Source organism: Fusarium mangiferae (assembly GCF_900044065.1).
Source record: "Fusarium mangiferae strain MRC7560 genome assembly, contig: FMAN_scaffold027, whole genome shotgun sequence".
NCBI lineage: Eukaryota > Fungi > Ascomycota > Sordariomycetes > Hypocreales > Nectriaceae > Fusarium > Fusarium mangiferae.
In genome coordinates, this window is record NW_024573947.1 from 26,169 (window position 1) to 38,250 (window position 12,082).

The 12,082-nt window shown below is 46.5% G+C and overlaps 6 protein-coding genes across 6 annotated transcripts in view; 3 read left to right on the forward strand and 3 right to left on the reverse strand.

The window, feature by feature from the left end:
* FMAN_14094 (uncharacterized protein) overlaps positions 1-401 on the forward strand; it is a gene marked incomplete at both ends in the record, with an annotated part of 1,836 nt that extends 1,435 nt beyond the window's left edge. The window contains one exon of the mRNA XM_041826008.1: positions 348-401. Coding sequence (XP_041691332.1) covers positions 348-401 — 54 coding nt within the window. The remainder of the gene's footprint in view (positions 1-347) is intronic.
* Positions 402-1,103: 702 nt separating this feature from the next.
* On the reverse strand, positions 1,104-2,184 carry FMAN_14095 (uncharacterized protein; the record flags this gene model as incomplete). The annotated part of the gene is made up of 4 exons (XM_041826009.1): positions 1,104-1,402; positions 1,465-1,779; positions 1,855-2,008; positions 2,062-2,184. 4 exons carry the CDS (start codon positions 2,182-2,184, stop codon positions 1,104-1,106), a joined length of 891 nt encoding a protein of 296 aa, XP_041691333.1.
* A 1,263-nt stretch (positions 2,185-3,447) lies between these two features.
* Positions 3,448-4,428, forward strand: FMAN_14096 (uncharacterized protein; the record flags this gene model as incomplete). Its single annotated transcript, XM_041826010.1, has 3 exons — positions 3,448-3,733; positions 3,795-3,972; positions 4,074-4,428. 3 exons carry the CDS (start codon positions 3,448-3,450, stop codon positions 4,426-4,428), a joined length of 819 nt encoding a protein of 272 aa, XP_041691334.1.
* A 977-nt stretch (positions 4,429-5,405) lies between these two features.
* Positions 5,406-6,548, reverse strand: FMAN_14097 (uncharacterized protein; the record flags this gene model as incomplete). Its single annotated transcript, XM_041826012.1, has 1 exon — positions 5,406-6,548. One exon carries the CDS (start codon positions 6,546-6,548, stop codon positions 5,406-5,408), a length of 1,143 nt encoding a protein of 380 aa, XP_041691335.1.
* Positions 6,549-8,065: 1,517 nt separating this feature from the next.
* On the reverse strand, positions 8,066-9,934 carry FMAN_14098 (uncharacterized protein; the record flags this gene model as incomplete). The annotated part of the gene is made up of 1 exon (XM_041826013.1): positions 8,066-9,934. The coding sequence occupies one exon, from the start codon at positions 9,932-9,934 to the stop codon at positions 8,066-8,068; it is 1,869 nt and encodes a 622-aa protein (XP_041691336.1).
* A 1,257-nt stretch (positions 9,935-11,191) lies between these two features.
* FMAN_14099 (uncharacterized protein) lies at positions 11,192-12,071 on the forward strand (the record flags this gene model as incomplete). The annotated part of the gene is made up of 2 exons (XM_041826014.1): positions 11,192-11,818; positions 12,021-12,071. 2 exons carry the CDS (start codon positions 11,192-11,194, stop codon positions 12,069-12,071), a joined length of 678 nt encoding a protein of 225 aa, XP_041691337.1.
* Between the last annotated feature and the right edge of the window lie 11 nt (positions 12,072-12,082).

The following is a 12,082-nucleotide window of genomic DNA, read 5'->3' on the forward strand; positions in this document are numbered from 1 at the left end:
TCTACTGGCGGCCATGAACAGCTTTGAAGACAAACTACACGGCATTCTAGACTTCTCCCATATACGCAGCGACTGGCTGTACATTGATGTGGGTAAAGAGACCTGCCCAATGCCTGATGAYGTTCCATCACSTGAACCTCAGACATACCTCTGGCGGCGCTGTTGCATCCGTCACCACCTCAGTCAGCTCTATGACGGGAATATTCCTAAGTCCGGCCAAAACTTTTACCATGAGTCAATGCTTCGAGATACTGGCGCTATGACTATGTTGACGCCTGCAAGGTCTCGACACCGCCGTGGGGGTATTCTTTATGGCTAAATGTACAATCTCGCTAAAGAGATCGTAGACGCTGCTCGCACATATCCATTTCAGAATTCAGATCTACGGCTTCTGGCGTTAAATCCACAGCTTCGCAATGGTATGCAAAGCATTGGCGGCAAGCCAGCTTCGGGCAAGAACAGCTACCAGGGCATCCATCATACCTGTGGGCAGTTCGCACTCCCATCTTTGTTAATTACGTCTGGCACAATATCAACAAGTTTACAACCGGGTTTGAGTTGATTCGAGCTCAACGTTCTGGGGGGCTAACGACATGGGAGAAAACCAAGGTGATGGATATGTCTCTTCGATGTCTTCGGGTTGCAGTCGGAGGGTATGATTACTCTCGAGAAGGGACGCTGTAGTAGAGCAGATGAGAACTGCTGCAGCCAGCGGGCTTGCCACGAGTATACTACGGCCTTGGTTTTAGTCACAGAGCCAGCCTAACTACAACTGGAATAACCCTTCGATGATTCGCTGGTTAAACCCGTGCCAATCATACCACCCGATAATGGCGAAGAACAAAACAGTTGTCCTAATCATCATCACGGCATCGCGCAATTCATCATCCCCATACGCATCGAAAATGTCACATATCATACCAGAATACTATCGCTTCTCGCGTCTCATTGAGAGATGGTTTTCCGACGTAATTGCTTATCAAGCAGAGTTCACAAAAGATTTCACAATGTCCAACTTGTTAGGATCGCCTAAAAAATATCATATATCTCAAGTACATAAATCCCCACCTGAGGCTACAGAGCAATATTCCAATTGCTCATCGTTAATTGGTCTCGGCAATATCAACTTCGAGGCCACAACACTCTACCATTTGATGGAAGTCCGTGGCCAAATCATTGCAATACTTGAGGACTTTATCAATACCACTTTTAACAAGGCTTTCGCGATAACCTTGGTACTGCAGTACATCGACGTCAACTGCGAAACTTTCCAGGAAAGCTCTCTTCTCCGCATCACCTAGATGGTTCAACTCAATACCAAGCACAGCCCAGCAGATAAATATGGCGATATCATGCCGGGCCTCATTGAAAACGCCGGCCAGGTCTCTCAGGTCTTCTTGAACTGTTCAAGCGTCAGAATAGGTCGTGGCTGATATTTGCTTATTCAAACAAAGGAAAGCTTACCTTTTCGAATTGCTTTCCTCTTCTTGGAAATTTTCATCCATTGCCAACCCCCAGTGGCCGCTGATACGACACCACCTAAGCCCAAAATTGCTGCAGTGACAGCCCAGCCTGCAGGGTTTGATGCTAGAAGGATAGCTCCAGCCCCCACGCCTACGACGCCAACACCTGTGAATGCTTTTGGCCACTTCTCCATGAGCTTGTATTTTTCTAGCTCAGTGGATAAATGTGAATTCAAGCGGCTTCTTACTCTGTTGAATTCCAGGCTACTAGCATGGAGGTCTTGAGCTGTTGTGTACAATGCTTGCGGGGTCACGGCTGGACATCCTTTACTTAGCAAGTCGTTCTTCAAGAAGGAGCTCTTTTAAAATAAGAAGGAATAGATATGCGCACCTTCACCATGTTTTATTCTTTCAAGGGTGGTTGCTATACGAGAAAACCTGGTTTGATGCTGTAAAAATGGGTGGGCGGCTTGTTGCCAGGCATTTAATCTTTCTGGCTGATCCACTGCAGCAGATGTCATGCTACGTTCGTATGATTGTTGTAGCTTGAAACCGTTAGATGCTTTAAAGATGAGCGAATACAACTAGGACTGCCTACCTCGCTAACCAATGGAGCAATTGTTTGAATACTACTGAATAATTCGGCTAGACCGAAAATAATAGTCGCGTCGCTTGTGGGTATCGAGGTGAACTGCGATTGATTTGTCTGTTCGGCATGCATCATTATAAAAAAGTCAACGATAAATGATAATGCCGATAGAGCATTAGTAGCAGTGGAAAGTCTTGTAATGTTAGCAATGGTATAACAAAATATCCTTTCTTGACAATGGAGGACGCATACAGAACTTCGATGGCGTCGATTTCATCCAGTTGACCAGGTCTAAGGAACAGGTGAACGTTGATCTTCAAATGACTGATGGCGAAGAGTTGTTCATATTTATTTTTCCGATCTTGTGGTACGTTGAGAGGGACCAGACTCATCAAGTGCGGCTTAGTTCTATTTTCAAGAAAAAATCGGAATACCAGCGCCGGGGCGATTCGCCTGAAGAGGTCTCGGACATGGTATTGAGCCCTCCCGCGGGGATCATCATCGGTGAAGCGTTTGTGTTGAAAGTCGGCCTTGAGAATGCGAGGAAAATGTTAGTAACGACGGACCAGGTCTGACTTTTCTTATCTTGGGTAGATAGGGCTAAGAAGGACAGTTATTACTTGAACGGGGACAAAGGTATCACGACTGGCCAGATCGTCAGGCTCAGTAACCGGGACTTCCCGTACAATCCAATGGTCAAGATTGGATTGCCTGAAAGATCTGGCAAACTGGTGGTTGAGGATGGGCGATCTACCGAGGTCGAAAAAGTGCCAGACCTCCAGGCGAACGAGTAGCAATTCATTTGAATTGAAGGTAGACACGTTTAGTGCCTCTTGATAATTGGGAAGTTGTTCTTTCATTCTTAGAAATAGGCTTCTAGATCACTGGAAGCACAAGTAGACGATTCCGAATCAAATTGAAGCTTTGTCTTCCGATCTAATATTCAGTAATTGTAGAGGAAAGAGCTCCTACTCGTAACGTACAGGAATAGATAATGTATTGTACGACACCATCTGCCTCCTACACTAGACCGCATAGCCCGCCACCCTGTGAAAAAATTGGCAGTTGTTTTGTTGGGAATTTGCAGCTTACTTGTTGTCCAACCGCTTGTTCACCGCTTGTTATATGTGATGTAATGGAAGTGTGGCTTTGCTTCCGACCCTATGAGATCAGTAGAATAGTTATGTTGGGTGAAACATGCATGCGGTAATGGTGATCAACCATAGCCACGTGATTCACACGAATTCCGATCAGCACACCGGTATGATGCATGATATTTTAGGACCAAGGCTGCCTTATCCTGTAGAGAGTTTCTCTATCTTTTCTGCTTTTTTATAAGAAAGAAGAGGAGCTCAGATTATTGCGCTTACTATATCCATATCGAGTATTCCTGAAATGGAGCAATTGGCGCATTCTTCCGTGTCTGATACGGCATTGCCCACCGAAAGATGCGACCTGAACCGCCACCATGCTGCCTCGGCGTTGGATTACCGGGTCATTACAAGAGAGACCCATGATCACTGCCAGGTATCTCAGAGCTACCGCGGCTTCGGCGTCGAGTTAGTATGGCAAGAATTCGATTCTAGAAAGCGATCCGCAGAGTATCATCTAAATCAAGTGCGCGAACGTTTGTATTATCTAAAGGGCCCAGATGACGAAACCATAGCTATGGAATGTCAGGGTGAGCTAGACGCCTGGAAATACTTTCGCAAATGAGACATTTGCTAACCTGGCTATGAAAGATGTTGTTCTTGGCCATCAAGCCGTCAATGGAGACAGTCAGTACCAATGGCACCTCAAGGTCGAATATGACAAAGCCGCCCGTGATCTCATTGCTATGGAGAACATCCTCAACATACTCAAGTCCAGCGATTCGAGTACAGCTGAGGTTAGAAATCACTTTGCCAAAGCGGCAATGTCGTTAGTAGTCCCTTTCAACCCTTCCAGAAGCGAGTCTTCCGGTCTTATGAGATAATCTTGAGACCTTTTTTCTAACCAATATGGATGAGCCATTAATATAGGCTCACGTTTTTTACGGGATCGTGCTTTGTTGCTAGTAAAAATTACGACCCTATTTGGGACATTGGAGCCCTGACTGGAGTTCTTTATGGAGGGTACAACATGGCGAAATCATCCTATCGTGGAGCTCACGGGTACCTTCGAATGACAGTTCTAGAAAGATGTGACCGAATTGTGAAATCTCTGAGGAACCGAATTCAGAATCGGACGCTCGAAGAAGAAGATTGCGCTTCTTTCAAAAGTTACTGGTTTACAATGTTGGATCAGTTTAGGCCTGAGGATGGGAAGGATGGAGACGACGTGTCTGGCAACATCAGACAAGCACCTCAAATTTCACACACTCCAGAAGAGAGTTAGCACTTAGACTTTCCTGACTATAACCCGAATTCTTGTTCTTCTATAGTTCATTTGGAAACTTGTGTGCCTAAATAGTATGAAACTGCTTTTTGGTTGTTCCAGATATATATTTCTGCTGCATTCTGGAGGTTGAACTTAGCGACCTCGACGGCCATTAGAGGATAGAACACGTCAGAAGTTACATTTCCCTAGCAGACCTTAATGGCATAATTGCTGCCTTAATTAAGCAGTATTAATACTACCTGTAGGTCTATTATCCCTATAGACCTAGTAGTCAATGGCAAGCGATTTTACCAGAATCGTCTGTACAAATGGGCCCACAGGGTTGGCTTATTTCCGCAATATCACAGCTGCCAGGCCATATCGTTGGGTAGATTCACTCGGGGTGGGCCGCCCTGCAGATCTTGCTATCCATGTTTATCACCTCCCCTATATAATAAACTGCTGTTGCTTAAGTATTGACCTATCTGGCCGTGTACATCTTGCGACAGCCTCGAGCTAACGCGTCTGCAAAAATCAGGATCTGGGGGAAGACTAAGTTCGCGCAGCGAATGACTAGTCATCCTCGTGGCCAATGATACTTTTGTAATTAGCGTATAGATAGATCCCAGATCCTCTAGCTCAGCACGTCCTTTGCCCCAGTAGGGGACTTTCAGGGCCTACAGCCCCCCGGACGAAAAACATACATAACATAACATACATAACATAAATTCCACCCAACACATTCGAGGGTGTCGCTGTTTACGGGCATTGTTGCCTGCACCTGACGCGTCGAAGGCTGACAAGGCGGGAGAGAAGAGCAACGATGACGGAATGGAATGCAGGCTACAGAAGGCATCGGGGCTTGGCATAGATTGGCTGGAGCGCTGGTTGGTCTCACTTTGCCCGAGGAACATGTAAGATTACCCAGCATGCAGTGAGGTGTCCCAGTCATCATGAACTGCACATATATTTTGTCCAAATTGGTGATATTTGCTTCAGTCGTTCCCCCAGAGGCGTATCCTGAAGTATTCGAGAACATCGCTCGTAACTGTCTCTACCAGGTCACCCCTATCAATAGAATCGGCTTTGGCTTTCAACTCGTCGACGTCATGCCGAATATGCGTCAATTCATCATCGACGGTCACCAGATCCGCAGCATTCTCTGCGGTCTGTTCTCCGATGTGGTCAACGTCATCGCTCCGATTCTCGACAAGCGCAAGTAGCTTGTCGATAGTCTCTCTCTGACGTTGGTTCTCGCTTTCCAGCCCCTTGATGCGCTCGTTTGTTTCTTCTCTTAGACGCCGATTCTCACTTTCTAGTCTCTTTAATTGGTCTTGTATTTGTATGAGCATCTGCTTTCCCTTTTCTCCGAGAAGAGGCTGTGGCTCAGCCCTGGTATCACCGCGCTCAGGCTCAGAATCCTGACGACGTCGCTTTCGCTGATAGCTAGGAGGGCTGAGAGATTTCGTCGGCGGGGACGTGATCTCATTATAAGATGGAGGTAGTTGTCCAGTCTCAGCTGATAGACGAACAACCTTGGCCCCCTTACCACCATACAGGCTTTCCAAGTCATGCTGGTCGCTGTCACCTGTCTTGTCAAGGCCCTGGCTGCATGCGTTGCTGACTGATTGCAATGCTTCAGTTGACAGCACAGCGCCCTGAATGTAAACGGACAGGGAGGTTGTATTGGAGAGTTGGCGGATCGCATCGAGGACGTTTCCCGATTGACCGCGAGTTGGGACAAGGGGCACTTCGGCATTCTTGGGGACGAGGACATCAAGGTTTTGGTCCAGTCGAAAGTCCAAGCGCGTGAGGCGCGATGCACGAGATGTGAGCTTCTTTTGTATAGCGTCGGGAGCTGTTGTGGTGGATGCGAAAGACAGGGTATTGACTGCAGTACCGTGGATACGTAGAATTAATGCTGAGGTGCTGTTATTGCCGTCCTTGTCGTCCTTTAGTCGCGTGTGTTTGATCTTGATCGGTATGCTCAATTCGAAGAACGAGCACGTCGCATCGAAACTCGTCGTAAAGGTTATATTGCCAAACTTGGGGTCTGGCTCGATTAAAGAACGCGACGCACCGCCCGATTTCCATTCAATGACGGCGGGCGTGGACTTGTGTATATCTATATCCGACATGTCTGTGTTCGACACGATGACGCGGTTAGTTGGACGAGACGCTGAGCAGACTTACTAGTTGGACGACGCGTCACCGCACGGCACAGCACAAGACAGACCAAAGAGAACCAGCTTCGTCAACAGGCGACCTGTTGGCCTCCAGAACATAGCTGGCAGACCAAGTGTCAGTCCTCCAGATCATAGCTGGCAGAACTGAGCCAGGCCCCTTCTACAGTCCCCGGTTGTTCCACCGAAGGAGGCAGACGCTCGTTCGGGGGGTACAAATCGGAATTTTATACGGTCTGTAGTGACGATTCACCGGGTCTTTGGTCGTGACCGTTTCTGATGATGGCGATGGCGAGGCTGATGATAATGATGATTGTGATGATGGAAGAGGTGAAATGAGGAGACGCAAATGCCTGAAGACTCAGCTACTGGTGGGCCTGTTGGCACATATGATTGGCTAAGAACGGCTCCCTCGGTGTTAGATTCCAAGCTTCCGGCCTCAGGCAGCAAAATGACTCCATTCAACGATACCCACAGTGGATCTGAACTCCACTACCGTCTTTTTTTTGACAAGCCCGTTCCCGAACTTGTTTGTCTAATGCACCAAAACATCGGTCATTAACCCTCACAACAATCTGGCGACGGTCTCTAGTAGTGTCCATTGACCATTCTACTCTAGTATTCTAGCCGGTAACGGAGCCCGTTACGGGTTTTAGGCCAATCAGCAGTCTAAAAACCGACATGGATTTCCAAAACTCGTAACGGGCCCCGTTACTGTCCAAGTCATGTTTACCAAATCGCGAAACGGGGCCCGTTTCCTGTCACGGTGATCCGTGCATCCTTATTGTTCGTCCCAATTTCACTGAAAGAGGAAATTCTACAATCTCTCATTGGCTCGTACCCCTGCTAGCTCCTCTTTCACTGAAAGAGGGACAGTGTTTTGGAGACCTCACGGAGCCTTTAATTGAAAATGCGTGATAACCTTTCTTATGGAGCTGATCATGCGACAGCTTTATCGCTGAGCATGAAATGAATGTACATGGCAAAACGACTCACACTGACGGCACGCAGACAGATAAAGGATTTAGGGTAACTTGGTTCAGAGACCTCTTACCCCAGACGATTCCCCTGGCAAGAACTCTGCCCACGCTTTGATAATTCATTTTTCGCCAGATATCAAGGGTCGCTCAAAATTGCGACATCCAGTAAGTCGGTTCAATTTCGAATTAAAATTTCAAGATGGATTGTGCGAGTTCTATTGACTGAAGTTCTCATTTCTTCTGGCATTGCTCACATAAGTAAATACCTTTAAGTATACCAGTGATATCGTGGAGCACCAACATGGTAATTAAAATTTTAAGCAGCAGAGTTCGATACAACACAACATGAATATGCCAATCTAGATCAATAGACTAAATACATTTAATGTTCGCATTGTCATTTCAGTACCAGATTCAAGAGAGCAGATTGATAGGCAGCTGATTTTGATTCCTTCTGCATACTACTCAGATTAGATACAATCAATGGACCTATTAGAGGCCTTGTAATGAGGCGGGCCAGGGGAATATGACTGAATGTGGGGAACGACCATGAAAAAAACACAAGCCATGAATCCAACGTCTCGTATAAAGTTGAGGGATCTGCCGAGCACTCTCCCCGAAACAGCAATCGACTTCGAGAGAGACATGCTTATTCAGATCATTGTACTCAAAAGACTGCTGTCCCTGTTGGTTACGATGAATAGAAGTGAATACGTGAGACGCTTGATCGAAAATCAACGACTCAGCAGCATCACTACTGCTGTCATCATCATCGTCTTCAGGCCCAATGACAAAAATAGCAACAGGCAAAGGCCCGCGACCTAGAAAAGCTGCGGTTGCCGTACATAGCATTTTTCCCTGGCTAATAGCTTCTTCTATTTTGCAAGCCATACTAAGCTGCCATCGTTGCGGAGGTGTCAATGGCTCACTAAGATTGAGGATGTTGTAGATTCTTTGGGAGAGAATTCGATACTGTGCAGCCAGCCGGCGGGCCAGCCATTCAAGTGGTCGCAGTCGTCGCTGATATCGCTTTCCCCTACTGCCATGCCGGTGAAAGCTGGTGGTCGAAATCTCACCGTCCAATCGCCAGAGATAGCCTTCTGTCTGCACCCCCTCTTGCCTGAGGATAACATTTGAAAATCGACAGCCTTTATTGAAGGTAAGCCTTCCTGTTTTCCCCGAGCTTCGTAGCCCGTGGAAAAAGTGCGTGTGTAAGAAATCGGCGATGGGGAGTCTTCTTGTCCATATGTTATCCCAGCTGTTCTTGGGATGATTAGAGAAGATTTCTCCATTTATCAAACAGAGTGCAAGTAAAGACAAATCAAGGCTGTGCTTGCCTTGCAGCTTCGTGCTGTCCAAGCGGTTAATGTACTGGCAACAATTGGCGATGATGGCTAGTCGATCCCATTCCCTGTCGACCTTACGGTTGGCTATATCCTTTATGATAGTAGGGGACATTGATACTGGGGCTGAGTGGTCGCCGTCAGCACTATCGCCGTCACTATCATCGGACTGAAGTAGAACTTTGTACATTCCGGCCCTCGAAATGATACGCTCCCAGTAATATGGCCGCGGCTGATGACTTTGGTAAGCCAAGCAGAGCTTTGTTACTTGCTCGTAAAAGTTGCAAGAATTGATACAAAGCTCTCCATCTAATGCTCCGAGATAGTGTGATGGCTTCTGTGCTCTGATGGATGCAACATGCGTGATAAGAAGCGTCATTTTCGAACCAGCTCGGTAGTTTTCCTGGAAAGTCCATCCTCTGGAGAACCAGGGATCTGAAGTGATATAGTTGAGAAGATCAAGGGCTCGATGAGCTCTTTCTAGAGTCGTCGATCTCGATATCCAGTATTGGCCATCTTCATGTACGACAAAATCCTGAGAAAGGATTTCAATGAGCAGCTCTAGCTGCTCTGAGGTTTTGATTGTCCGCGACAACAATGTAACTGGGCAACAGCTCAAGCTATAGACCCTATCCATCGCCTGCATGCAACTGAAAACCGTATTCCTTACAGAAGACGGTGACGGGTTGCTGGAACAGATGTCCTCAACCAGATAACCACCGCTGGGAACACCTATTTCTTCGTAAGACGGCTTCCATGTGTATGAAAGAGCAACGTAACGCCGTTGGGTGAATGCATCAATGGTTTCAAATTTTAGAATGGGCTGCGCTGAGTTCCCAGGCTTATCCGTATCGGGTTGCGATGGAGCCTCGAAATATAGGCACTTGAGTTTCTTGAGAAACTCAACGGACTTTTGTTGTGACACCTTGCTTTTTGAGATATTGATCAATTGCGTCGTGATTTTCGACGCGTATTTTGTCCGAATATCGAGGAGGGAGTTTCCCATGTCGTCACCCATCATAAACCTTCTTTCAATACGAGTTTGAAAAAATGCGACCGACTCCAAAAGGTTACACACGAGTGATGGATACGAATTGAAATCTCGAGCGATAACTAAAAGTTACATAATCATACTTACTGACGCAAAGGGTGGGGGGGCAACACCACGTAATGCTGCACATATCAGGCTGTGCCGCAATAATCGTTCCGGTGTGATTAGTGTGTCCTCAATTTATCTCCTCTATTTTCTCAGACGACACTGTCAGCACACGAAATGAGATATTGCTGCATGTTCTCGCCTGAGGCGTACAGGGGATAAACAACTCACATTCAGGTGTCTGCGCTCTCTCACAGGTATCTAAATCTGGATTTGTCAACTGTGGCTGCATTAGCAAGGCTAACGGAAAAATGTGGTTGGTGGTATTGCTTATTATCTGACAAGACAAACCAACTTATTAATTACAATGGCATTACCCAGCTCTATGTATATTATTAGGAAGTTACATGTTCTCATCATTCTATCCGCGGGGAAGATCATAAAATAACGATACTTTATATTTAAGCTTCTACTTAGGTTTCAGCTTTGTAGATCTACTATAAATGCTCTATGCGCACTCGTCACATACCCATGTTAAATGCTTTTGGTTAATGCCGACTCAACTCATTCGTCGCTGCCTTATTCTGATGGTTTCGCTCCTCAATCACAAGTTATGTGACGATGTTTATGATAGCATTGTTATCAGCTTTCTGGCAGTAATAAGAATTCGCCAAGATGTGACATCCAGTAACGCGCGAAAATCGTCGGAGGCTGCTGACTTTACGCGGAAGTTATCCCGTGCGAGGTGACTCTGGACCACTAGCCTTGGCTCTTAATCTCTGAGATGCTCGTTAGCATCATGCTGAAGCAAATCACTGTTGTCGGTAGTATAGGATCGATTTTGATATTCTAAATTGAGATAGCCAGAGACCCTGCCATCAAGTAGCGGAAAATTCTATGTCCTTTGGCATATAGATCTTGTGCTTAATACCGAATAGGATGCGAGTGTAAATATTGAATTTGAAGATAAATGAATGCAATTATGCTGATATGACTGAAATGGTGGCGCAGCGACGGGAGTGGCGGTGCATAGCCGATCAGATTGAGTGAAGTGGGTTAGAGCTATTGCCTCAGGCACCAAACTCTAGGTTGGCACGACAATGTAAATATCCTTACTCCACTGAAATAAGTCAGAAAACAAACATCGACAATAACAAAATATAGAATGAACTGAAAACCATGTATCATGACAACAAAAGCAGGGTAACCGCGTGGGTCCTCAGTCTTCCCGATATCTATTCCTATAATCCGTCGCAAGATCTAGATATAGCAGCATCAGCATCACCTGCCTGCAAACGCAAGCGCAAGCCAGTACAAGTACAGGAACTGAGCCCACCGCCATCAGTACTCAGCATGGACGCCGAGGGCCCTGAAACGCCCACGAAGAAGAGGCAAAGGCTACACACAGATCTAGATCTCACACCTCGGCCTCAATATGAAACCTCGGATGACCCAGTCAAGGCACTATCGCACGCAAGCTCCAGCGCTTCCGGTCGCACTCGCTCTACATCGCCGTTGAAGAGACAATTTCTGGAACTTCGGCTTGATGAGAGTGGGTTAGAGACAAAAGCACTCAACGTCGATGTTCTTCAAGCACTTCCAAATTCAGAGGCGGTGTCTCTTTTACGCATTATGCGACGCATTGGTAATTGTAAAGGCATCCTTCCTGAAGATCTGCGCGACCAAATTCTGCACAACCACGATATAAAACAAGAYGATCTGGACGACTGGGATTTGGCTTTTAAAGACTCGAATGCTTTTGCCAACCTCCCGGGTCGTATCCCGTCAGCTCAAGAGATCAAGCTGGTTTGCCACTGGACTACAGACTGCATTGATTCCAAGCATGAAGAGGCTGGCTGGAATGACGAAGTTCACTTTCGTTTATTACAAGCAATATTTAGAGAGCCAGGGGAAAAAATAGGAGGGCTTTTTAACGTTRCTACCAGRCAAGCAGCTCAATCGCCCATTCATCAGTCAGTCTTGATCCTTCGCTGACTCGTTCCAACAGTTATACGGCTCGTCCACACAAGAACTGGCTACCGAAGTCGATCGGCTCTAAGATGGTTGACT